This window comes from Corythoichthys intestinalis, chromosome 17 (assembly GCF_030265065.1).
Source record: "Corythoichthys intestinalis isolate RoL2023-P3 chromosome 17, ASM3026506v1, whole genome shotgun sequence".
NCBI classification, from domain to species: Eukaryota; Metazoa; Chordata; class Actinopteri; order Syngnathiformes; family Syngnathidae; genus Corythoichthys; species Corythoichthys intestinalis.
In genome coordinates, this window is record NC_080411.1 from 18,182,453 (window position 1) to 18,210,185 (window position 27,733).

The window sequence follows — 27,733 nt, forward strand, 5'->3', positions numbered from 1 at the left end:
ATGCTTAAGTTATTAAGTGCAATTTTATTTTTTTTTTCTTGAAAAACACATTTATGCTGTGTTTCTGTGCGGTATTAATATTGTTGTCTTTTACTTAAGAGGTATGCTCTATTTTTTTTATAGTTGTGATTTCTTAAAAAGTATTTTTGGATTTAAGAGTAAACATTTATCGCGTTTAAATGGGTGTACTTGATCTATTAATATATAGTGTATTCTCACTGTGTTATTGTAAATTGGTTTAAAAAAAAAATTGGGGGAGCGCAATAATATCTCATATCGCAATAATTTATGAGACAAATTATTGCACACTAAAATTATCGCGACAGCCTGGCCTAGCTGCTGCTGGCTGAAAAAAAAAAAAAAAATATCCCTCCTCTTCGGAGGAGGCGGCATGTTGTCGACATGAATCTGTCGAGGCTGTGTGTGTGTGTGTCCGTGGGGGGGGGGGGGGTGTCTAGTCATCAGCCAATCAAATGTGCACTTGAGGGGAAAAAAATGGACCGGCACTTCTATCAAGTGAAAAGGAATAAATATGAGTCTGAACATAATAACAAAATAATTAACTTAATATTGGTAGGGTCTATTGTATCCTTACAACATATGAGAAGACAATCTAAATTACCAATATAACAACTCATTATACCATGGGCGTAGGTTTGGTATCAACGTTGGTAGGAACGATATAACAGCACAACCTGCATGTACACTTTTTGCTGGGGACGGAACATTAATATGACCAAACAGACTGGGTGAACGGCGGTCAGGGCTACATTTCTCACCAATAAGAACCTAATTAATTGATAGGCTAAATGATTAATGCAAAATAAATCTGTATTGACTTATATTAACTTTCACACTTTAAATTTCCTGTATAACATAATTTTAAATCTAGTCTAAATATTTTGTAATCTTGTTTTGAGTTTTAAAGGCTAGTTAGATTAATGTGTCAGATTCTTCCACTTACTTTTAGTAAATACCATTTGTTCTTATTGAGCCCAAAAATTTTAAAATTGGTCATTTTTCTCCTAAATCCCCCCCAAAATGCTTTCAAATAATGTTTTGAACAATATATATTCTTGACACACAAGTTTTTTAATATTAAATAAAGATTTTTGCTTAAAATAAGTCTGTTAAGCTTACTTTCAGCTAGCTATTCTAATTTCAAGAAATCTGAGTAAAATTTACTTGAAACACTGGCAGATAATTTCACTTATTTCTAGTAGATTTATACTGAAAACAAGGGAATTTAACGTTTTTTTCAGTTTTAAGGAGATGGGTTTTTGCAGTGCATATGTATAGGTTCAGGTGATACTGTTCGATTCAAACCTTTCTTTCCAAAACTACTAAAACATTTTTAAAAATTTTACTTTTATTTGCAAATTTAAATTACAATATTTGAACACAAACTTGGGTATTAACATACTAAGAAATACAAAATTGTTAATCATCTCTTAACTCTCCAGGAATGCAAAATAAATAAATAAATAAACATTTGCCTTAATCCCACTCAAAATTGTTTACCAAAAATAGATAAAAATCAAGTCTTCATTGAGGAAAAACACGACTGCTTTTGTCCACAAGCACAGCCAAACTCAACAAAAAATGAAATCTCCTTTGGGCTGCTTTAAGACCACATAAGCAAAATAAAAATGAAAACTGGGGAGAAGGGGGCAAACCTTGGTTCACTACATTTCTTACAATTGAGCAGAGGACACTATTTTCCTCAGTTTAATTAACATTGACATAGTGGACGACACTTTTGTTGAAGCAGTTTCCTATTAAGGCTTTCACATTACTTAGAGTGGCTGCTGGCCGAAAAAAAAAAACTTCTAATTAGGCCTGTCGCAATAAGAAATTTTAGTGTGTGATAATTCATCTCATAAATTCTTGCGATATTATTGCGCCCCCCCCCCCCAATTTTTTTTAAAACCAATTTACAATAATACAGTGAGAATGCAGTATATATTAATAGATCAAGTACACCCATTTAAACGCGATAAGAAATCACAACTAAAAACAGTAGACAATGCTTCTTAAGTAAAAGACAACAATATTAATACCGCACAGAAACACAGAATAAATGTGTTTTCCAAGAAAAAAAAATACAATTGCAGTTAATAACTTAAGCATTTAGGCAAATGAAAACTTTTCCCCTCGTAGCTTCTGCAATGGTGTTCCATACGGATGCAACGATACAGTTAAGTCACGGTTCGGTACGATTTTCGATACTGAAAAAAAAATTTTTTTTGCAAATGAGCAAAAATTAAATTGCCATCATATAAGCATGCATTTTAGTGCATAATATCAAGGTGCTTACTTCTTACTGATCTGAAGAAATTTAGTATAAAAGTGCTGAGAACAATCTTTACTGCTTGTAAAGTGAGGCGACACTGACACTGTTTATTGCTACAGCTCTCTTAGCAGCTGGGTTTACTACATGAGCAAGACATCCTATTTGTGGTCCGAATCCATCTGTGTCACGCACTGAATTAACAATATTTGCAGCATTATCTATAGTCACTGGTATGGATTGATTTGGCCTTCTTAACTTCCATTCAGTCATGGCGGTTTATAATTCATCGATGTAGTATATGGATGTCGTGTCCCATAATCACTCTGGGCTCACGTAGCCAATGGCATGGGACGTAGCACATCTAGTTTGCTATTTAATGATATCTAGTGTGTGCGCACATTAAAAAAGTTAGCAAACGCCACAGATGTCACGTCTGCTTGTTACTGCACAACGCCAGCATATGACAATCAACTTTCATAAACAGGACGAGTTTGAAGCACAGCGCTCTTAATTTGCCACTCAAATATCCGGGTTTGTGCCGAAAAATAACCGCCCCGCGTGAAATGTCACCCCTGCCATTACCACAGTGTATTTGTTTTGACATCTTTCAGTTCCATTGACATCCAATCCATCCAATCCTTCTGCAGTGCTGTATTTAAAATGAACTTGTCGAACACTCAGAACGAGAGTGGCCACCAAACGCCGCTAGTTGGCAATATTACCCTTTATCTGTCTTCACAACCGGTTGACGGCTAGAACTGCCAAAATGAATAAATAATTCATAATTACTCAATTCACTGTGTCACTGAGAACAACTTTTAACGGGAATACAACCCCTGGCAATAATGATGGATTCGTTGGTCTCTAAAGACGTTCATGCAGTTTCATTTTGGAGAAAAAAACGTGACCCAAAGCGAGTCATTTTGAATGGCAACTCAAAGAAATGAATCAATATTATCTCATAAATTAATTTTTAGTCTCTCATCGCCAACATTAAATACAAAGCCACATTACACCGTAATAGATTTGATTTTGAAAAAGATAAAGCAAAAACCGGCCCATACAGGGTTAATCGTGGGAGGCTAATGTTTTGAAAAATAAAAATCCTGTTCAATGGATATCTCAAAGTAACACATTTTAGAGCGTTAATTATAATATGTTGCTCTAATATAATACCGCATACCTATAATATTTTGGGTTAAATTTATCATACTGTCAGAATCTCATATTCCCAGCTATATATACTATTGCTGTCAAATTTATCGCGTTAACGGGCGGTAATTTTTAAAATTAATCACGTTAAAATATTTGACGCATTTAACGCATGCACGGAATGACCCACTCATGCATTCCCTCAATGCCTCAGATTACAATGATGACGTTTTTTGTACATTGAGAGCTTAGAGGCAGAGAAAGGCGAGTGGACACGGGCGTTCATTGGACCGCGCCGTTTACTGGCATAAGCTTCGGCAACTCCTTCACAACAAACTTAAGTATCATTTAGTGAAAGCACAACAAATAATATTCATATCTCTCCAAAAAAAATGTTCACAAGAAGAAAAGCGCTTCAATTTGTATTAATGAGGCCCTATTCTCACACAGTCAAACAACAATGCAAAGAGAACTGGGATTCCCAATCAAAATAGCTATGCAAAATACTAGGGCTGTCAAACAATTAAAATTTTTAATCGAGTTAATTACAGCTTAAAAATTAATTAATCGTAATTAATCGCAATTAATCGCAATTCAAACCATCTATAAAATATGCCATATTTTTCTGTAAATTATATATATATTCTGTAAAATAAATTGTTGGAATGGAAAGATAAGACACAAGATGGATATATACATTCAACATACGGTACATAAGGACTGTAGTGGGCATTTCACTCTACTGTCATTTAAATCTGTCAATGCTGTCCTCACTCCGAAGCGTCTACTTTTTCCAAAGCTAGACAGCTAGTGAACGACGCCTTAATAATTAGACTACTTCCTTTTTCATCTGATTTATTAATAAAATAGCCTCAAACCATTGTCCTCTTTAGATTGTCGTAAAACTACAAAAAAAAAAAAAAGTACACAAGCATTGCATTAGCAACAACGTTAGCTTAGCACGCTATACAGGTTCACTAAACATAAACAAAAAGCGTCTCATACAAAAAATATAACATTTCGCTTACTAACATAATATGTACATTCTTTACAACAACCATACTTACGGACAAATCTTGTCCAAGGATCATATAAGCACAACATTATCAGCCCAAGACGTCGTGCAGCCATATTGAACTGGACTGAAAACAATAAACCATGTCGCAAAGCGACCACAAGAGTTCGCTGTTGGACAGCACAAAGAGCCTTGCTGTAAAACTTACCAAAAGGCAGAATACTTTCTGAGCGGGACATGTGCGTTAATTGCGTCAAATATTTTAACGTGATTAATTAAAAAAATTCATTACCGCACGTTAACGTGATAATTTTGACAGCCCTACAAAATACACATAAAACTTACTCAGACTTTGGTCAAACTCTATTCAAACATTTCGTTTGCTCAACAAATACACTGGATGGCAATATTTAGTCACAATATATAAACTATCACAAGTCTCGTATGTTGTGAAGCCAGCACTCAAATGACCGTGAAGCACTACGCATGGACCAGTAAACAGAGAACTACGGTGTCAGTCGAGGGACAAAACACACCCATTGGCTTGATTTCTAAGTAATTTTAAACTCGCCATTGACACCTTGTGGTGTATTTCAATCACTACCTTACGTAGTTAGACACTGGGAGAACGGCAGGGAGCCCATGTGACGTCACCGCTCGGCGACGCCAACAATGGCAGGCTACTAGTTTATTTTTTTGATTGAAAATTTTACAAATTTTATTAAAACGAAAAAACATTAAGTGGAGTTTTAATCAGGACTGTCAAAATTATCGCGTTAACGGGCGGTAATTAATTTTTTAAATTAATCACGTTAAAATATTTGACGCAATTAACGCACATGCCCCGTTCAAACAGATTTTAAAAAACGACAGCAGTGTCATGCCACTTGTTACTTGTTTTTTGTCTCCCTCTGCTGGCGCTTTGGTGCGACTGATTTTATGGGTTTAAGCACCATGAGAATTGTGTAATTATTGACATCAACAATGGCGAGCTACTAGTTTATTTTTTGATTGAAAATTTTACAAATTTTATCAAAACGAAAACATTAAGAGGGGTTTTAATACAAAATATAACTTGTACTCACATTTATCTTTTAAGAACTACAAGTCTTTCTATCCATGGATCGCTTTAACAGAATGTTAATAATGTTAATGCCATCTTGTTGATTTATTGTTATAATAAACAAATACAGTACTTATGTACAGTATGTTGAATGTATATATCTGTCTTGTCTTATCTTTCCATTCCAACAATAATTTACAGAAAAATATGACGATGGTTTGAATTGCGATTAATTGAGATTAATTTTTAAGCTGTGATTAACTCGATTAAAGATTTTAATCGTTTGACAGCCCTAGTTTTAATATACAATTAGTATAACTTGTACTAACATTTATCTTTATTCCTCTAAGTCTTTCTATCCGTGGATCCCTTTAACAGAAATAATGTTAATGCCATCTTGTGGATTTATTGTTTTAATAAACAAATACAGTACTTATGTACAGTATATTGAATGTATATATCCGTCTTGTGTCTTGTCTTTCCATTCCAACAATAATTTACTGAAAAATATGGCGTATTTAAGAGATGGTTTGAATTGCAATTTATTACGATTCATTCTTAAGCTGTGGTTATCTCGATTAAAAATTGTAATCGTTTGACAGCCCTAATATATACAATGGTGGTGTAGTAAGTAACCTACCAATGGGAGTGTCGTGTTGCCGTATGGAACGCACCAATAGGAGTGTCACGCTGACATATCACTGCGGCGCTGACGGTAGTCCTAGTGACGCTACAATAAGTTTCTGTTGAATTTTATTTTGTGCACTGCATAGATTTTTTTGTGCGCTGAGTATGCAAGCAGTGCGCAATTGCGCACGTGCACAGCTTAGAGGTAACATTGGTTGTCGGTAACTGTTATCTTTTGTCAAAAAAAATGATTGAATCAATTGTTAAGGGGGAAAATCATGAAAACGCAACACTACAACAAGAGTACTTTGTAGCACCACGTTGGTCAACCATTATGCTTACCTTTAACAGTGTTGTTTGTACTTGGTCGAGATTTTAGAGACTGTTGACTCTGAACAACCCATCTATTGCAACACTGCATGATCGTTTACCTTCTTGAAGAAGTTTGATAATAAAAATTAACATGGTGATTCTCTCATTTTTTTCCTTTCGGCTTGGTCTAAAAATAACTGTTTCCGACAACCACATCTTTTTTCTTGTTTTGTTTTAGTGTTTCTTCAAGCCAGAAAGTTGCCATTTGAAATGAATTTAGCTTTGTAACGTGTCTGTTTTTCTACAAAATGAAACGACTGCCTGCACGAATCTCCTCAGAGACTGCCGATTCATTTTTTCCTGGGTTGTATTCTAAATGGACTTGGAGACCTGCGGCCCATACTACGAATACAGTTCAACCTCCTCAGAAGTAATCCTGCTTACCAGCGGGTAACCAGAGTTGACAAAACCTGGTTATCTAGTTTGTGGTCAATCTGTGCTACGACGCTGATTATGAGGTTGATTAGTCGAACCTGTGTCAACCCAGTCAGAGTTACTGCGCATTCACATAAAAGGGGGCGGAGACCAGAGTCAAACACGACTTGTGACGATGGCACGGGCACCTTACTTCACGGAGGAGGAATGCGCGATAATCATGTGGCGTTATGAGGAATTAAAATCCACCCTCACCGCTAAATCCAACACCGCTTCGGCGAGTAGAGCGCGACGTGTCTGTAGACAGCGAATTTACAGATCGTGTGATTTGTGAATGCGTCAATATGCCAGTTTACTTATGTCCATGAAAAGAAATAAAGCCTGCTGTCAGGACAATAAAATAAGATTTGGTACGTTAACAGTAAGAAATGATTTATCGCGCATCACCACATGAAGCAGGATGATTGTATGTTTAGTCCCGTTGACTGTATGAATACGCATGTCCTTTTTTTTTTTTTTTTTTAGTTTGGGCCTAAAAAATCCAGCCCGACCAGACCCGAGCCCGATCAATTAACTTGATTTGCAAGCCCGAGCCCGACCCCCCAAATTTTGTTATATTTGTGAGGACTCAGGAGAGGGAAATGCGGGGATGCCATATTGTTGCGTAAATTAAAGCCAGTCTTTTGAAACAAATTTTCACAGTTAAACAAGACTGTAAGATGCATATTCAATAAACATGATCTTTTATATTTGTGTGTCTGTCCCATCAGTGGATTTGACATTTAATTTAATCTCTTCGAGTTGGCAGAAAAAAATGCAAGTTTTCTCAATGGTTAAATACAATACATATTTCTATGATTATTATAAATGCATTTACACAATGAAATAACGCTGGAAAAGTTCGTTCAATATATTTCTTGTATGAGAGCAAAGCTCCGCATTAGTTTACATTCAGCGATTTCAACAATCAATTTGAAGCGTTTCCATACCCCACTCCGAATCGCACAGCAGACAGTGTTCTTACGCATTCAGCATCACCGATGGAATGCATATATTGTCCCTGGCGAAAGAGCGCACGGACAGGCACACAATCTGCGTGGTTGTGAGCGCCTGACTTCGGCGGGTTACATTAGTGACGTCTGCCTCGATCAATTGGCACAGGTAAAGATTCCCTCAGCTGAAAATCTATATCTTTCATGGAGAACATCTTCCGGGTACGCCAGCGGATTCTGGCGGTCTCCAAAAACCGGTGCCCTCCGAAGAGAGCCCCTCACAATCCACGCGCCAATGTCGTATGGGTCGTCCAGGTATACGCTGTCATTGTCAGGAGGACACATCCACGGAGGAGTGCTGTATAAATGTAGCTTGGTTAACTAGAATTCTGGGGTTAAGCAAGATCTAACTCTGAAACGACCAGGTTTGGCGTGTGGCGTGTGTTGCCATGGCAACACTCCTTGGTTCCAACATATCCACCTTTCGTAGTCTCGCTTAGCTGTGAACTTAGGTCACACGTGATGAAGTTACTCCCGAAGTTACCCTGCTAAGCCAGAAAACCGGCTTCGTAGTATAGGCCACTGGTCTTTTTATGATGATTCAATTAACTGTTTTCTATAAGTATTGCTGTTCTCGCAGTAAGTGATGAGTGATGATGGATTTCTTTCGTGGCTCGGTCGCAGGTGTCGAATGGAAAACGCTTGCGCCAGTTGGAGGTCTTTTATTTTGACAGTCTGCTGCAAAGCAGCATGGTTGCGGTGGCATCTTGCGAGGATCCCGCCGCCGCACCTCCGCTGACTTTGGTTCTCTGCGGAGCCACGCAAATCCTGGTCCGTTTGCATTTTGGCTCCAAAGTGCTGAGAGTCAAAGATGTTGGCGGAGCTCAAATCCACCCCGTGGTTAGCACGATGGACGCTGGTTCCGTGCATGTGATCGTCTCCACTCCGCCCAACACGGTAACAAAACAAAAGATCCACAGCTAGTCAGGTCTACAAGGCTTAGTGTTTTCTTGTTTGCCTTCTTTGCCAGGATTCTGCGGTCGAAGTTTATTTCGAATCTATGGGGGAGATGTCTGTTACGCTAGCAGCTTGCGACAACACTGTTGCACAAAGACGACACAAAGTTTGGCCTAGATCTGTCTTGGACTCTGACGAAGAACCGCCTTGCTGGACCACCTTGCCGCCGCCGCCAGCATCGTACAGTCACTCCCACATCTTCGAAATGTGGGGATATGACGACATTCCCGCAGGTCCGTTGGAAGAGGATAACAGCGAGGACATTTTAACGACCGCTGGTCCTGCTTGTCCGGACGATCTAGACCAAGATCTTCCTCCAGTTACTCCAGTACCATTTGCTGATAGTAATATTGCATTGTCTGCAATGACTACATCTACCAGTGTTGCTCCTCTCACCAAATCTACACCTGCCCCAACCAAAACTTCTTCAGCCCTTTCTGCAACCACAAGGAAAACTCTACCAGTCGCCGACACTCTGCCTACCGTCACCGTAATCACTCCAAGCACAAGTCTTGTACCCCAAACCACCTTAACTCAGACCTCAACATCTACCAGAAGTTCAATTGGACTTTCTAGAGCAACAATGCCCACACCCGCAAGTCGTCCTATACTCAAAGCAATCTCTACTCCTTCAAGAGCTCCATCAACCTCTCCTGAGTTGGTCAACACAACCCTTACTTTGCCCATGAAGACTCCTTCGACCAGAAATGCAATGCCCACAATCTCATCTCCTGTGGTTGACCTGAGCGCAAAAATGGTCACTCCAACCAAAACGTTACCTACCTCTGAAAACATTTCTGCACTACGAACCTCCTCCGCCCCTTCACAAACCACATCAACCACAGCTTCTGAATCAGTGCCAAGAATATCTTCCTGGACCCCAACTGCTGCAATAGCCAAAGCCGCTCCTGCATTTCCTCCAACCATAAAGACTTCAGGTATCGCTTCAACTCCGGCGCCTGCTTTTGTCACAACTACGCCTTCAACCAGGACTACTGCAATGCTGACGACAACCCAATCTCCTACAAAAAACTATTTGGTCTCAACTCCCACTCTTCCTGAAAAGACTTCAGCTCGTACAAATCTTGTACGGCTCACAACCCATGCCGCTTCTACCGCTGAGATCACTCCTACTACCTCAATGACTAGAACCAGAAGTGCTGCAACCACTCCAATTATATCTACAAGCACAATGTTCTCTCCTGCTCCAATTGCAGGCATTTATGTTCCAACTGGAAGACTCGCAACTTCAGTCTCTCCAACCACACCAGGCAATCTAGCCACAAATCCAATAAGCTTTCCAACAACCAGCTCGGACTCTTTAACTGCCTCCACCAACACTCCACCGACTTCTGAATTAGTCTCATCAATCTCTACGAGCAAGCCTGTTGTAATTTCATCAACTACTACTCTAGTTTCTAACGCAACACAATCTATTGCGACGATGGCTCCAACAAGTCCTGTACATTCAACCACCTCCACTACTGAAAGTGCATCTCCTGCAGCCACTGTGACATTTTCTACACCCTCAAGCATATCTGTCACACCTTCACAGGCTCATACTACACCTGCTTTGGACAGACCAATCTCAACTGGAGTATCCACAAGCACCCCTGCTGTCTCAATGACACCTTTGACCACGACTGCTGCTCTGTCTTCAGCCACCTCATCTCCTACGACAACTACAAAACTGACTACTGGAGCACTGACGCCAACTATGAATCCATTTTCAGACATGTCCCGAGCTACGCCTGAAAATAATCCATCTCCTTGTGCTTTTACCAAACCCCCATTGCCTACAACCGCCACCTTGCCTCCAATTCTTGCTACAGTGTCCACATCTGCCAAGACTACGCCACCTCTAACCAATACTACCTTGACTTCTGGAACCAGTACTGCAACCAAAGTCACACCTTCAGTCTCTGCAACCACAAGTCCTGCACTGGTCACACCAATCTTATACACCGTTTCTGTAACTGCTCTTGCTAGCTCACTAGCATCTCTGACCACGACTACAGCGGTGCCAACAGCCAACATGTCTCCCACAGCTACAGCCCAAATTCCTTTAGCCAAAACTATCTCTTCGACTTCAGGCACAACTAAAAGTACGACTGTGAAGGCTACTCCTGCTCCGATTAGAAATAGAGTACCCATTACCAGCGCTTCTCCATTTACAATGATGACATATGCTGATTCCACAAGTACAACTCTTACTGAAACCACCTCTTCATATCCTGCTGTACCCACAAACACTTTTACCCTGTCATCACAGTCTAATGAAACACTTTCTACAATTATGTTTCCTCAAACCACAAGTCCTGTACTAAAAACTACTTCAAGAGCCACATCAACATCTCCTGAATCGAATAACGCACGCATTACTTCGATTACCACCACTACAGTGTTGAGAGCTAAACCTACTTCAAGCACAATTCCCAGACCCACTTCAGCTTCAGTTTTTACAAACACGATGATGACTCCGGCTACAACAACAATAACTGTACCAACATCTACTACAACCTCAACTTCTGGTGAACCTATGATGCCAGAGTTGGCCACGATTACTACCAAAACAGTTTTAGACCCGTCCCGAGCTACGTCTGAAAGTAACCCAGCTCCGTGTGCTCCAACTAATCCTAAATTTACCACGACCAGACCAGACCATACTAGGCTCATTCAACACCCAACTTTTGCTTCAACCACAAGCACCTCTACGACTTCTTCTGTGGCCTTGTCTGTCTTTTATACAACTGCAGCTACAACCACTTCAGCTCCAAGCACAAGTCCCGTACTAAAAACAAGAAGTCCTTCTGAAAACATAGCTACGATTCCTCCAACTACCTCATCTCTGGACGTACACAAAACTCCTGCAGGGAAAACTGCAGTCAAGCCAACCACCACTACCTCTACTACTGGAACCACAACTGCTTCAGCAGCTTTGAGACTTTTTATAACCACAATGAGAACTAGTCTTCCAACCATAGCCACCTTTGCTGAGACCCCATCTGCTGCTGTACCCATAACTCCATGTCTTTCAGAGACTATATCTACCACCAGTTCTCCTATATTGTTTGGACTAACCTCCATTTTGACAAAGACTGCATTTCACAAAACTACAACGACCTCATCCTTCCCTGCACCGGCCATGACTTCAGTCTCTCCAACCACAAGTCCAGAACCTTTAACCAGTGTAGTCCTATCAAAAACCACATCTCCGTTATTGGTTTCAGAAACTACCCCTGCAGTATTTGAAACACCTCCTGCACCTACTCCAGAGACTTCTCTTACTTCAACCACAACTATGCGGGAGATGAGCGCCTCATTCACCTCAACTTCTAGGACAAATGCATCTTTAACCTCAATGACTGCGGTGGCAAAAACCATCTCATCTTCTACCACAGGAACAACTCCTGCTCCAGCTGCAAGTCCTTCACTTGCATCCACCCATACTTTGACCTCAACTACCCCTGAAACCACAACTGCTGCAGACTCATCTCCACTTTCTACAACTACTATGCCCATAACCAACTTATCTCCTACCAGAATAACCACTTCTCCTCCAAACACAAGTCCTGGATCCACAACCTTTCAACAACCCACTTTGACCTTAACTCCAACCAAAACTTCTGCAAAATCTACAAGTCCTCCTGATTCCTCGATCATGACTCCTTCAACCACAGCTGATCTTCTTAGAAAGCCCTGTGCCACGACCTTAACATCTGATGTATCCACATTACCTGCTATTATCCCAATTTCTTCCTCTTCAGAAACTCTGTTAACCTCTGCTTTTCCCACATCTCCTGAAGTGCATACGATCTCTGCTCCAGCTACCGCAAAGCCTCCTTTTTCCATTGCAAATACAAAGCCTACAGCCCCCCCGTCCCCTACTGCAACAACTTCTGCGCCAACAGTCGCAAGCATGAGCCCTTTTGCTCCAACCACAAGGCTTTTACCCACAACCACCTCAACTACTGGTGGTACAACTGTTGCAGCTAGTGTCAAGGCTCCTGTGACAACACTTGCTCAAAAAACAACAATGATGGCCTCAACTGTACATGCAGCGTCCTCACCTGCAACTCAAAAGATCACGTTTTCAATAACCTCAACTTCAGCTGTACCCCCAGTGGATGCTTTTGTCAGAACTACATCTTCAAGCTTAATGACAACTGTTCCAACAACTAGCTCATCTCTTCCAATAACCTCTCCTGCCTCTCCAATCGTGAGGATGCCCACAACCAGCACATTAGGTATCACCACTTCTGCTCCAGACACGAGCCCTGTATCCACACCAACCTGTATTCCTTCACAAACTATATCCTCTATTGCGGTTCCCACAAACACTGCAGTGACAGCTGACCTAAGTAAGAGTCCATCAGATATTACTCCACTCTCTCTTAACACAACACCACCAGTACCTTCACAAGCAACGTCAAGCCACAAAAGGACCATGCCTACTCCAACAATTATGGTGCCCACAACCTCTGCTTTTACCTTATCTGCTGTACCTACAACTCCGAATTTAACAGTCTCACCCATCATAATTTCTTTGCCTTCATCTAATTTGCCTACAACCAAAACAAACCTTTCTGCAGTCTCAACAACACCTACAGTCTTAATGACCTCTCTGGATCCAAGCACCTCTGCTACAATCTTTAATCCGGAACCCACAACGATGACGACTCCTGTCACAACTACCTTGACCACGATGGCTACCGTATTGACAAACCCCACATCGTTCATGCCCACAAGCTCTTCTGCAACAATGACCACCTCTACTGCAGCTATCGGAACCATGCCTTCTACCACAACTACGGTACCCAGAAGCACCTATACTGCAACAATGGGCCTAACCACCTCATCCAGGCCTGGAACCACCACAGTTGTTGCCACTACTGCACTTTCTACAAGCCCAGTACAAACCTCTGCCACATCTCCTGCTCTACATACAACTTCTAGGATGAGCACTCCGACCAAAGGTCCTGTAGCCCCAAGCAACTCTACACGGACCTCAACGACACATCCAGCAAATACAGTGACAACTGTTATTCAAACCACAAGTGCTGTCTCCTTGAACTCTGCCCCTTCAAGAACAACTGCTGCAGCACGGGCCACTGTTTCAGTACTCCCAACAGTCTCGGCCCTGCTCCCGAGCACATCAGTCTCTCCGCCATATCAAACCTTACCAGCATCAGCAACTATTTCTGCTATGACGAGCTCTACTGCACTGTCCACACCCCATGATGTGCTGAAAATAAAAGCAACTCTTGTGCCAACCACATCTCCGTCTGTATCCACAGTTCCACCCGCATTTCAAACAGTCCCTCCAAGCACAAGTCCTGTTCACCCGTCTTCAATCACTCAGGTACACACAATGACACCTGATTTGCTCAGTGCTTCTTCTGAAGCGCCAACAACCACCTCATCTCCTATGATAACCACTCTTGCTCAAACCAAGAGTCCTGAACCCCCAACCACCTCTGGTAAGGCATCAACCTTTGTTATACCCGTGATGACACCAAATTTCGTCTCTACCCCTTGTGCTGGACCACCAACGCAAATGGCCATTACGATCTCTCCAACCATCAGTCTAGCACCCACTTCTACTGTAATTACAACTACTGCATTCACTATGACTACAATGACAGGTTTTGTTCCAAAAGCAACTGCAATGCCATCAAGCAGCACGAGGACTTCGACTGCCGTGGCCACACCACCACAAAGCACTACCTCAGTCCCTCTCAGCATAAGTAGAGAACCTGCAAACTCAGTCCTCTCACAAGCCACATCAACTGCAGGTCTTCATGCATCGGTTGAAGCATCTGCTTCGACTTCATCAAATGCGGCACCACTAGCTCTTCCTGCACCAACAACCAAGTCGACTCTTCATTCTGCAACTGCTTCCCATTCTCTACCCACCTTTTCTACAGATTCGACTCGACTTTCTACAACTGCAATGTCCACAAGCTCATCTGAAACGCCTACAACCATGTCTCCAACTACTTCTGGTCTACCCACAAAGATGCCCTTTTTTGTCATAACTACCCCTTTGACCACTCCTACTTTTAGTCCAACAACCACTGTACGCAAAATACACAAAGTCTCAACTAAACCTTCTACAATCCCCGTGACTGCCTTTACCACAGCCTCCAATTCTCCAGTACCCAATATGACGCCTGCTTTTTCCAGTTCTTTGACCACTACTGCTGGAGTGTCGACACCCTTATACCCTACTACGATAACTTCTGTACCCCCTAAAATCATGTCTGCAACTAGCTCATCTACTACAATAAATAGTTCGACAAGTCCAGCACCCACAGCAACTGCCACACGTTCAAAAACCATGACTACAATTCCTACAACCAGTCAGACTAGAACGTCTCAAACTAGCTCCAGTGTGATGTCTACAGCTGTACCCACGACTCCACCAGCCATTATTGCCGTATCTCCAAAAATAAGTCCTGCACCCACAAGCACCTCTTTTGCCTTGTTCCCAAAGACACATTCTGTAACGATGACAACTCTTGCTCCAACCACTTCTGTGACTCAAGCTACCTCTGCGACCATCTCTTTAACCACAACCTCATCTGCTGTACCCACAACGTCACCCGTTTTAATCATACCTAATCCATTGATCATGACTACTTCAATTTCAACATCCACCTCATCTCCCATTATGCCCAGCACTGCACAAACCACAAGTCCTTACTCCACAACAACCACTAGTGTGAGCGCAACTACCTCTGAAACCACCACTTCTGCACTTTCTTCGACAAGGCTGCCCACAACCAGCTCATCTTTTTCTAGGATGACCACTTCTGTTCCAAAGAAAAGTCCTCTATCCACAACCACATTGGCCCCTTCACAAACCAAATCAACCTGTAGTGGCGCACCCACAACTCCACCAACCATTACTACTATCTCCCCAAACAAAACTATGCTACTAACTATCGCCTCAACTACTGGAACCACAAGCACCGGCACCACAATGATGCTTTACACGACCACAATGCCAGCTCTTGCACCAACCACAACTATTGATGCAGCATCCTCTACTGCAGTACCCACATATCTATATCCATCTACAACTCTTCTACCCACAACCGTATCTGTTCCCTCAACCTCTGCGTTGGTGACATCTACTTTAGTGCCTACCGCAAAGAATACCTTTACTCCAACCATTACCTCAACTGGACCTGCCATTATACAAGTCTCTCCAATTACAAGAACTACACCAAAAAACACCTTGACTCTAGCTGGAAATGCTATTTCTAAGATGGCATTATCTCCTCCCATGAGGACTTCTTCACCAAGCACAAGTCCTGTGCCAAAAGCTACATCAACCTTTCCTGAATTGGTCACAACATTTGCTTTGACCAAGACTGGGGTGCTAAAGACTGCTTCAGCCGCATCCATTACCTCAGCTGCAACAATGTTACCAACAGCAACTTTGACCTTAACTCATACGGAGACCCCTGCAGCCTCAGCTGAACTTTCTACCATTGCAATACCCCCAGTAAGCTCTTCTCCCAATAAAGTGAGCATTTCTGCACCAACTGCACTGCCTGCCTCTAAAACCACTTCCACTACTTGTAGAAAATCTATTAAAGCCACCACGGGAAGTACTATAACTACAAACAAGAACCTTGATCAAACTGTGACTACAATGTCCACAATCACCCCTGCTAGTAGTACACCTACTGTTGAACAAACACCACCAGATGCCATTGCTTCAATCCCCCAAACCACAAGTCCTGAAGCTAAAACCAACAGGGTCTTTGCAGAAACGACATTGTCTGCTGCAACTATACCCATGATGCCTGCTTTTAACTTGACTACATCCCCTGTTGCTCACACAAGCACCTCATGGACCACTTTGGCTCCACCCACTCAACCTATTGTCACATCATCATCATCAGCCCCTTCACAAACCGCGTCTGCTGCTTTACCCACAAGTCCTTCTTCTCTATCATCAACCACCGTGCCAAAGATGACTCCTGCTTTTGGGAAAAGGACTGCTGCAATGCCGGCAAATTTGTCTCCAGTCACAATGACCACAATTTCTCCAACCACAAGTCTGTTCATATCTACCCCAGCTACTACTGAAACTTCAGTTCCAACCAGAAATCCAGGATCAAAACCCCCTTCAATAACCACATCAACCATTCGTTTGACTGCGATGCCAATGACCACTCCTATTTCATCCATAACAGTACCAATAAGCACATCTGGTGTACCCACAACTACAACTTCTCTACCAAAACCAACTTTTACTTATCCTTCAGCTACCACCGAACCTGAAACATTATCTGTTGCCAGCATGGCAGCAAGTTCTGTGCATACAAGCACATCAGCCCCTCTGCAAACCACATCAAGCTCCTCCCCAACTTCTGTGTTGGTCACACCAGTCTCTGCTACTGCAGTATTCACCATCACCCCTCACTCTACTGAAAGAGAGAAGTCTCCTCTGGTCACAACTACGTCTTTGACCTCCACTACAGTCATATCAACATCCATCTCATCTCCAACCACAAATCTTTTTCCTACAGCCAAGTCTTCTTTGATCTCAACTACCACTAAAACGTTAGGTGCTGCCTCAACTAAACGTTCTCCAATGTCCACTCCTGCACCAATTACCAAGTCATTTTCAACCATGATGAGGTCTGTTCACAAAACCACCTGGGCACTTTCACAATTGTCAACAACCTCAGAGGCAGATCCCACAACTTCACCTACAAGTATCACCATTAGACCAATAACCACCTCTGGTGAAGAGTCTTTTGCTCACCCCACAACTCAACTAGTCACCATCTCTCGAACCTTGAGTCCTGTTCACAGAACCACAACTGCTTCTGCAACCACTTCTCCAACAAAAACTGCCACCCTCACAAATCTACCAATCCCTCAAACAAGCCCCTCTACTACTGACGCCGCTATGTTATCAGCCACTTCAACACATTCTACTAGCCCAATAACTCTCGGACCAACGACAATGACCCTCACTACATCATCTATTGCTGCAACCACAAGCGCACAGGCAACTTTAGTACCATCAAAAACACATTCCGTTCCGAGAAGCTTAGGCCCTTCACAAAGCATTCCAACCTCTTCTCCTTCAATGGTCACACCAACTTCTGCTTTGACCATATCTACTCCATTAACCACCACCCTTCCTGTACCCATCACAAAGACTATCGCGCCAACCATGTCATCTCCTGCTCCAAGCCAGAGTCCATCACTCACAATCACCTCTACTAAAATTACATCAACTAAAACCACAAGTGCAGAAATGAGCACTCCTTCTTCAACCTCGACTATAATGTACCCCACCACCTCTACAATTGTACCCTTAAATGTGCAGGTTACTACTTTAGATTCTCCAAGCATAGGTCCTGAACCCCCAACCACTACAGATACCTCTGCTCCAGCCACAACTCAACTTGTCACAAAAACCTCTGCTATGAGCCCATCATCTCTAGTAGCCACAACCCCTTTTGCGTCTACCACAAAAATGACTTCTGCGCCAACAACCTCATCTCCTGCTGTACCTAAAACGACATTGACAGTTCTTGAAAATACAAATCGTATACCTACAGTAACCTCTTCCTTAGTGCCAGTTACAACTGGAACCACCTCTGCAGCAATTACAATGCACGCAAGCACCTCTCTTTCTACTACAATGACCCCTTTTCCTGCAACCTCAAGTCCTTCAATGTTGAGGCAACCTCATCCTGAATTGGTCACAATCTATTCAACTGAGACTGCTGTTCCGACAACTGGTCCTACTTCAAGCCTTACCACATTGCCCTCAACCACATATGTTTCAACATCCTCAACTCCACTGACTACAAATGTTTCTCCACACCCCACAACCACCTCTACTCTGACTTCATCTACTTCAGAGCATGAAACATTTTTTTCTACAACCACAGTGACCTCTGTGTCTTCAACAGAAAGTCTTATACCCGTAAGCACCTCTTCTATGACCTCACCCCCCACTGAAAGCACAACTGCAAAGGGCTTAGCTACACTTTCTACAACTATGATGCACACAACCAGCTCATCTTTGAACTCTATGATCATTTCTACGCCAGGTGCTGTACCCACAACTCCATTAGCAATTGCTACCATCTCTTCAAGCACCTCTTCAACTGAAACTACAGCTGCTGCTGCCTTAACAACACTTGCAAAAAGCACTCCTTTGACTGCAACTACAGAGCCAACAACCATCTCATCCGCAAGCAAGCTCACTACATCTGGCCCAAACACGAGTGCTGTATCCACAACTCCATCAGTCACTGATAAGATCTCGCCTCCTACATTGACTATGACATCTGAGACTGGAACCACAACTGCTGTCGACACTGTGCTACTTTATACAACCACAGTGACAAGTCTGAACTCGTCTAATATTGGATCACTACCTCGATTGGTCACTACTTCAGTCTCTCAAACCGCAGCTCGTGAGCTCCCAACTGACCCATCCCTCTCACAAACCGCATCAACCTCTGCACCAACTTTAACTGCTCCTGCCATGATCACAACAACTGCGGGGCCTAGAACTCTTGTGCAAAAATCAAAGACTACTCTTGCGTCATCTGCAACAGCTACAAACCCATCTGGTCCTTTAAGCACAACAGTCCTTCCAACTGCAATGCCTGTTCTCAGAACCACCTCAACTACTACTGGAAAACCAACTGTTGCAGCCTCAACTACGCTCTTTGCAACAGTGATGTCTGCAACCACCTCATTTTCTACCATTTTAGCCACAAGTCCTCGACCAAACATTTCCCCAGTACCTTCAACCAAAATACCCTCAGAATTGACCACAGTGTCGACGAAAACTCGTACGGTAACCATAACTCCAAAGCGAACAACCACCTCTAAGGAATCATATACTGTTGTAGGCACTGCAACAGTCTCGCCCACAAGTCCTTTACCTACAGCCACCTCTACTATCCTTTCAACTTCCACTGAGAGCACATATCTTCCCTTCTCTCCCACCGTGACATCACTGGCTTCATCCACAAGCGCCTCAGCCCCATCAATCTCTACTCAAAACGCAACTTCTCCTGCACTGCAAACTCCCATTTCTACTGCAGAACCCGCCACTCTGTCTTACACAAAGACAAGTCCTCTACCCATGTTCACCTCAACATCTGCTGCGTCCATCACAACACTTCCTACAACCATGAGATTTTCCTCAAGCGCAACATTGCCCATGACTTCTTCCACTATTGGATACACAAATGTCAAAGCCACTACTTCTGTCTCTCAAGTCGCAAGTCCTAAAATCAAATCTGACATAACAAGTTCTACATTGTTCACAACTACTGCAGTCGCTATGTCTCCTACTACAAAGACCATTAATGCCAAAACTATGAACCCCACAACTCCAGACTCCCCAACTGCAATTCTGACTACACTCAATCTTGGAATGACTATTCCCTCTTCAGAAAGGACCAGTACTCCAGTACCAACGAATGTAATTAAGTCAACCACCTCTACTTCAGCAATGTCAAGTGCCCAACTGCTAATGACCACACCTGCTCTGGCTCCATCCACTGCAATCCATTCGAGGTATCACCCAGTTGCCTCTACAGCTCAGACATCAAGTCCTGCTGGTGCAGCATTACCCGACACATCCGCTTCAGCAACGACTACCTCACAAATTGCATTAACTTCATATGGGACTGCCATATATGGAATGACCATTGGTCCAACTCCACTTGGAACGGCTTTTCCAAGCAACGCAGAACATGGGGCAACCTATGGTCCGACTCTTTCCAAAGCAATCCAGCCTTCAACCCCTCCTGAAATTGAGATTTCCTCTGCAGTGACTTTAGTAATCATGACTCCTTCCCAAGTGCTAGCAACAACCTCCCCAGTGATGGCAACATCTGACATGACTTCTCCGGGCCCGTCAACACCAGGTATAATATCTCTGGTGACTGCAACATCTAGGATTTATCCATTGATGGAAAGACCTCAAACAACCAGCAGTCAGCCTCAAGCCATTGTGACACCATCTACAACATTTACTTCTGGAAAAGGAACTGACCCACAAGCTCCAAATAAACCCTCTACAGTGACTGTATCACCAAGAACAACTGTTCCAATACCAGTATTGCATCAGGCAGCCCAAAGTCTGGCTTCTACTGCTATAATCGGGCATACACCACCTTCTTCAGGCAACCCCATTTCATCTCAAACTCTGTTAACAACATATCCAACAAATGCAACACAAGGAACATTTTCATCAACCAGTATTCAGACTACAGTCCAGTCTATGCCCTATCCAGAAACTGCAATTCTCCCCGCAAGAAAAGTAACACCCGAAACAACTCGTCATCTGGCCCAAACCAATGCAATGCTGTCTTCACCCCCTCCTGGGGTAAATATTCCCTGGGCGATTCCAGTAACATCAATACCCAAAGCATACAGTAATCTGGCTCAAACCGCTGTGGTACAGTCTACAACATACACTTCAGAAACGATAACTCCTTCCCAAGATCTAATGACTGCTCCTCCAATGGCTGCAACACCATTAGCAACCACAAAGGCATTTCCACCTGGAATAATTCCCTCAATGTCACTGACTACTACTTGGCGAAAGTCCAGCAATAGTTATATTTGTGGACAGGGACAATTTCGCAAGGGCAGCCGCTGGGGTCAAGGGCACCGCTGGGGTCAGGGGCACCGCCGGGGCAAAGGTCGTCGCCGGGGTAATCGCTGGGGCCAACGCTGGGGTCATCAGGGCTTTTTCCAACCCTGGGGTTATGAGTGCCAACCTCCAGAGGTGCCCTCCCAATCACATGAGACATCTTCTCCCGTCTCAACACCAAGGACAATAACCCTTCAAGCTTCAGTCACACCTATCCCTTATGCAATGTCTGCTTCTGAAACAGTTCCTTCCCCGTCACTGACTACTACATCTACACGGACTACAAATCGTCGTACTTTTGGAAAAAGACCGGGTCAGAAAGGCCACAGCCACCGTTGGGGTCAAAAGGGTCAAGTTGGTCAGTGGGGACATAAAGGCCACGGTCACCCCTGGGGTAACAAGGGTCACCGCTGGGGTAATAAGGGCCAACGCCAAGGTCAGAAGGGCCACAGTCAAGGTCAAAAGAACTATATGAACCGTAAATTTCTCAAGGAAATTCGGAGGGGTACCAAGAACCGGGGCCAAAAGACTCGGCCTGCAGGGAACTCCAAGACTGAGACAAAAATTTCTTCAGCCTCGGCAGACCTAACACCGAGTAGTTCCGCCTCTGGTCCTGCTACAAAGCAAACAATGGCCCCTTCAGAAACCATAGCTTACCCATGGCTAATCTGGAATTCAGGGAAACAAAGGGAAGGTGACCCCTACCACCACCCAAAGAAAGATCCCGTTCAGGGCAGCCGTGACGACGATGAAGATGACAAAGAAGGCAGTCATGTCCACCCCAAGAAAGACCAAATTGAAGGCGGCCGGGATGATGACGACAACAAGGAAGACACCCGTCACCACCCCAAGAAAGACCCAAATGAAGGCGGCCGGGACGACGACAATGATGATGATGACGACAAACAAGGCAGTCGTGTCCACCCCAAGAAAGACCGAACTGAAGGCGGCCGGGACGACGACGACGACAAGGAAGACATCCGTCACCACCCCAAGAAAGACCGAACTGAAGGTGGGCGGGACGATGATGACGACGACAAGGAAGACAGCCGTCACCACCCCAAGAAAGACCGAAATGAAGGCGGCCGGGACGACGACGATGATGATGATGACGACAAACAAGGCAGTCGTGTCCACCCCAAGAAAGACCGAATTGAAGGCGGCCGGGATGATGACGACAACAAGGAAGACACCCGTCACCACCCCAAGAAAGACCCAAATGAAGGCGGCCGGGACGACGACAATGATGATGATGACGACAAACAAGGCAGTCGTGTCCACCCCAAGAAAGACCGCATTGATGGCGGCCGGGATGATGACGACGACAAGGAAGACGTCCGTCACTACCCCAAGAAAGACCAAACTGAAGGCGGCCGGGACGATGATGACGACAAACAAGGCAGTCGTGTCCACCCCAAGAAAGACCGAATTGAAGGCGGCCGGGACGACGACGATGATGATGATGACGACAAACAAGGCAGTCGTGTCCACCCCAAGAAAGACCGAATTGAAGGCGGCCGGGATGATGACGATGACAAGGAAGACACCCGTCACCACCCCAAGAAAGACAGAACTGAAGGCGGCCGAGACGATGACGACGACAAGGAAGACACCCGTCACCACCCGAAGAAAGACCGACCTGAAGGCGGCCGAGACGATGACGACGACAAGGAAGACACCCGTCACCACCCGAAGAAAGACCGACCTGAAGGCGGCCAGGACGATGACGACGACGAGGAAGACGTCCGTCACTACCCCAAGAAAGACCGAACTGAAGGCGGGTGGGACGATGATGACGACAACAAGGAAGACAGCCATCACCACCCCAAGAAAGACAGAACTGAAGGTGGGCGGAACGATGATGACGACGACAAGGAAGACACCCGTCCCCACCCCAAGAAAGACCGAACTGAAGGCGGCCGGGACGATGACGACGACAAAGAAGGCAGTCATGTCCACCCTAAGAAAGACCGAATTGAAGGCGGCTGGGATGATGACGACGACAAGGAAGACACCCGTCATCACCCCAAGAAAGACCGAACTGAAGGCGGCCGGGACGATGACGACGACGACAAGGAAGACAGCCGTCACCACCCCAAGAAAGACCGAACTGAAGGTGGGCGGGACGATGATGATGACGACAAACAAGGCAGTCGTGTCCACCCCAAGAAAGACCACGGTGAAGGCGGCCGGGATGATGACGACGACAAAGAAGACAGCCGTCACCACCCCAAGAAAGACCGAACTGAAGGCGGCCGAGACGATGACGACGACAAGGAAGACACCCGTCACCACCCGAAGAAAGACCGACCTGAAGGCGGCCAGGACGATGACGACGACAAGGAAGACGTCCGTCACTACCCCAAGAAAGACCAAACTGAAGGCGGCCGGGACGATGATGACGACAAGGAAGACCGAACTGAAGGCCGCCGGGACGATGATGACGACGACAAGGAAGACAGCCATCACCACCCCAAGAAAGACCGAACTGAAGGTGGGCGGGACGATGATGACGACGACAAGGAAGACACCCGTCATCACCCCAAGAAAGACCGAACTGAAGGCGGCCGGGACGATGACGACGACGACAAGGAAGACAGCCGTCACCACCCCAAGAAAGACCGAACTGAAGGTGGGCGGGACGATGATGATGACGACAAACAAGGCAGTCGTGTCCACCCCAAGAAAGACCACGGTGAAGGCGGCCGGGACGATGACGACGACAAAGAAGACAGCCGTCACCACCCCAAGAAAGACCGAACTGAAGGCGGCCGAGACGATGACGACGACAAGGAAGACACCCGTCACCACCCGAAGAAAGACCGACCTGAAGGCGGCCAGGATGATGACGACGACAAGGAAGACGTCCGTCACTACCCCAAGAAAGACCGAACTGAAGGCGGCCGGGACGATGATGACGACAAGGAAGACGTCCGTCACTACCCCAAGAAAGACCGAACTGAAGGCCGCCGGGACGATGACGACGACGACAAGGAAGACAGCCATCACCACCCCAAGAAAGACCGAACTGAAGGTGGGCGGGACGATGATGACGACGACAAGGAAGACACCCGTCCCCACCCCAAGAAAGACCGAACTGAAGGCGGCCGGGACGATGACGACGACAAAGAAGGCAGTCATGTCCACCCTAAGAAAGACCGAATTGAAGGCGGCCGGGATGATGACGACGACAAGGAAGACACCCGTCATCACCCCAAGAAAGACCGAACTGAAGGCGGCCGGGACGATGACGACGACGACAAGGAAGACAGCCGTCACCACCCCAAGAAAGACCGAACTGAAGGTGAGCGGGACGATGATGACGACAAACAAGGCAGTCGTGTCCACCCCAAGAAAGACCACGGTGAAGGCGGCCGAGACGATGACGACGACGACAAGGAAGACATCAGTCACCACCCCAAGAAAGACCGAAATGAAGGCAGCTGGGACGACGACGATGACAAAGAAGGCAGTCGTGTCCACCCTAAGAAAGACCGAATTGAAGGCGGCCGGGATGATGATGACGACGACGACAAGGAAGACAGCCGTCACCACCCCAAGAAAGACCGAACTGAAGGCGGCCGGGACGATGATGACGACGACAAGGAAGACGTCCGTCACCACCCCAAGAAAGACCAAAATGAAGGCGGCCAGGACGATGACGACAAGGAAGACGTCCGTCACGACCCAAAGAAAGACCGAACTGAAAGCGGCCGAGACGATGACGACGACGACAAGGAAAACATCCGTCACCACCCCAAGAAAGACCGAACTGAAGGTGGGCGGGACGATGATGATGACGACAAGGAAGACACCCGTCACCACCCCAAGAAAGACCGAAATGAAGGCGGCCGGGACGACGACGATGACAAAGAAGGCAGTCATGTCCACCCTAAGAAAGACCGAATTGAAGGTGGCCGGGATGACGACGACAAGGAAGACACCCGTCATCACCCCAAGAAAGACCGAACTGAAGGCGGCCGGGACGATGACGACGACGACAAGGAAGAACGCCGTCACCACCCCAAGAAAGACCGAACTGAAGGTGGGCGGGACGACGACGATGACAAAGAAGGCAGTCGTGTCCACCCTAAGAAAGACCGAATTGAAGGCGGCCGGAATGATGACGACGACAAGGAAGACACCCGTCATCACCCCAAGAAAGACCGAACTGAAGGCGGCCGGGACGACGACGATGACAAAGAAGGCAGTCGTGTCCACCCTAAGAAAGACCGAATTGAAGGCGGCCGGGATGATGACGATGACAAGGAAGACACCCGTCATCACCCCAAGAAAGACCGAACTGAAGGTGGGCGGGACGATGATGATGACGACAAGGAAGACACCCGTTACCATCCCAAGAAAGACCGAACTGAAGGCGGCCGTGACGATGACGACAAGGAAGACGTCCGTCACTACCCAAAGAAAGACCGAACTGAAAGCGGTCGGGATGACGACGACGACAAGGACGACACCCGTCCCCACCCCAAGAAAGACCGAACTGAAGGCGGGCGGGACGATGATGACGACGACAAGGAAGACACCCGTCACCACCCCAAGAAAGACCGAACTGAAGGCAGCCGGGATGATGACGACGACAAGGAAGACGTCCGTCACCACCCCAAGGAAGACCAAACTGAAGGCGGCCGGGACGATGACAAGGAAGACGTCAGTCACTACCCCAAGAAAGACCGAACTGAAGGCGGCCGGGACGATGACGACGAGAAAGAAGGCAGTCATGTCCACCACAAGAAAGACCAAACTGAAGGAGGGTGGGACGATGATGACGACGACAAGGAAGACACCCGTCACCACCCCAAGAAAGACCGAACTGAAGGCAGCCGGGACGATGACGACGACAAGGAAGACGTCCATCACCACCCCAAGGAAGACCGAACTGAAGGCGGCCGGGACGATGACAAGGAAGATGTCCGTCACTACCCCAAAAAAGAACGAAATGAAGGCGGCCGGGACGATGATGACGACAAGGACACCCGTCACCACCCCAAGAAAGACCGAACTGAAGGCGGCCGGGACGATGACGACGACAAGGAAGACACCCGTCACCACCCGAAGAAAGACCAACCTGAAGGCGGCCAGGACGATGACGACGACAAGGAAGACGTCAGTCACTACCCCAAGAAAGACCGAACTGAAGGCGGCCGGGACGATGACGACGACAAAGAAGGCAGTCATCTCCACCCCAAGAAAGACCAAACTGAAGGTGGGCGGGACGATGATGACGACGACAAGGAAGACACCCGTCACCACCCCAAGAAAGACCGAACTGAAGGCCGCTGGGACGATGACGACGACAAAGAAGGCAGTCATCTCCACCCCAAGAAAGACCAAACTGAAGGTGGGCGGGACGATGATGACGATGACAAGGAAGACGTCCGTCACCACCCCAAGGAAGACCGAACTGAAGGCGGCCGGGACGATGACGATGACAAGGAAGATGTCCGTCACTACCCCAAAAAAGAACGAAATGAAGGCGGCCGGGACGATGACGACGACAAGAAGGACACCCGTCACTACCCCAAGAAAGACAGAACTGAAGGCGGCCGGGACGATGATGACGACAAGGAAGACAGCCATCACCACCCCAAGAAAGATCGAACTGAAGGCGGCCGAGACGATGACGACGACAAGGAAGACACCCGTCACCACCCGAAGAAAGACCGACCTGAAGGCGGCCAGGACGATGACGACAAGGAAGACGTCCGTCACTACCCCAAGAAAGACCAAACTGAAGGCGGCCGGGACGATGATGACGACAAGGAAGACGTCCGTCACTACCCCAAGAAAGACCGAACTGAAGGCCGCCGGGACGATGATGACGACGACAAGGAAGACAGCCATCACCACCCCAAGAAAGACCGAACTGAAGGTGGGCGGGACGATGATGACGACGACAAGGAAGACACCCGTCCCCACCCCAAGAAAGACCGAACTGAAGGCGGCCGGGACGATGACGACGACAAAGAAGGCAGTCATGTCCACCCTAAGAAAGACCGAACTGAAGGCGGCCGGGACGATGACGACGACGACAAGGAAGACAGCCGTCACCACCCCAAGAAAGACCGAACTGAAGGCGGCCGGGACGATGACGACGACGACAAGGAAGACAGCCGTCACCACCCCAAGAAAGACCGAACTGAAGGTG

At 45.8% G+C, this 27,733-nt stretch overlaps 1 protein-coding gene across 1 annotated transcript in view; it reads left to right on the plus strand.

The window, feature by feature from the left end:
• The window catches only part of LOC130905868 (mucin-17-like), a 37,319-nt gene that overhangs the window by 8,553 nt on the left and 1,033 nt on the right, over window positions 1-27,733 (plus strand). Inside the window, exons 4-5 of the mRNA XM_057819616.1 lie at window positions 8,574-8,846; window positions 8,920-27,730. Of these exons, the coding sequence (XP_057675599.1) occupies window positions 8,574-8,846; window positions 8,920-27,730 (19,084 nt within the window). The remainder of the gene's footprint in view (window positions 1-8,573; window positions 8,847-8,919; window positions 27,731-27,733) is intronic.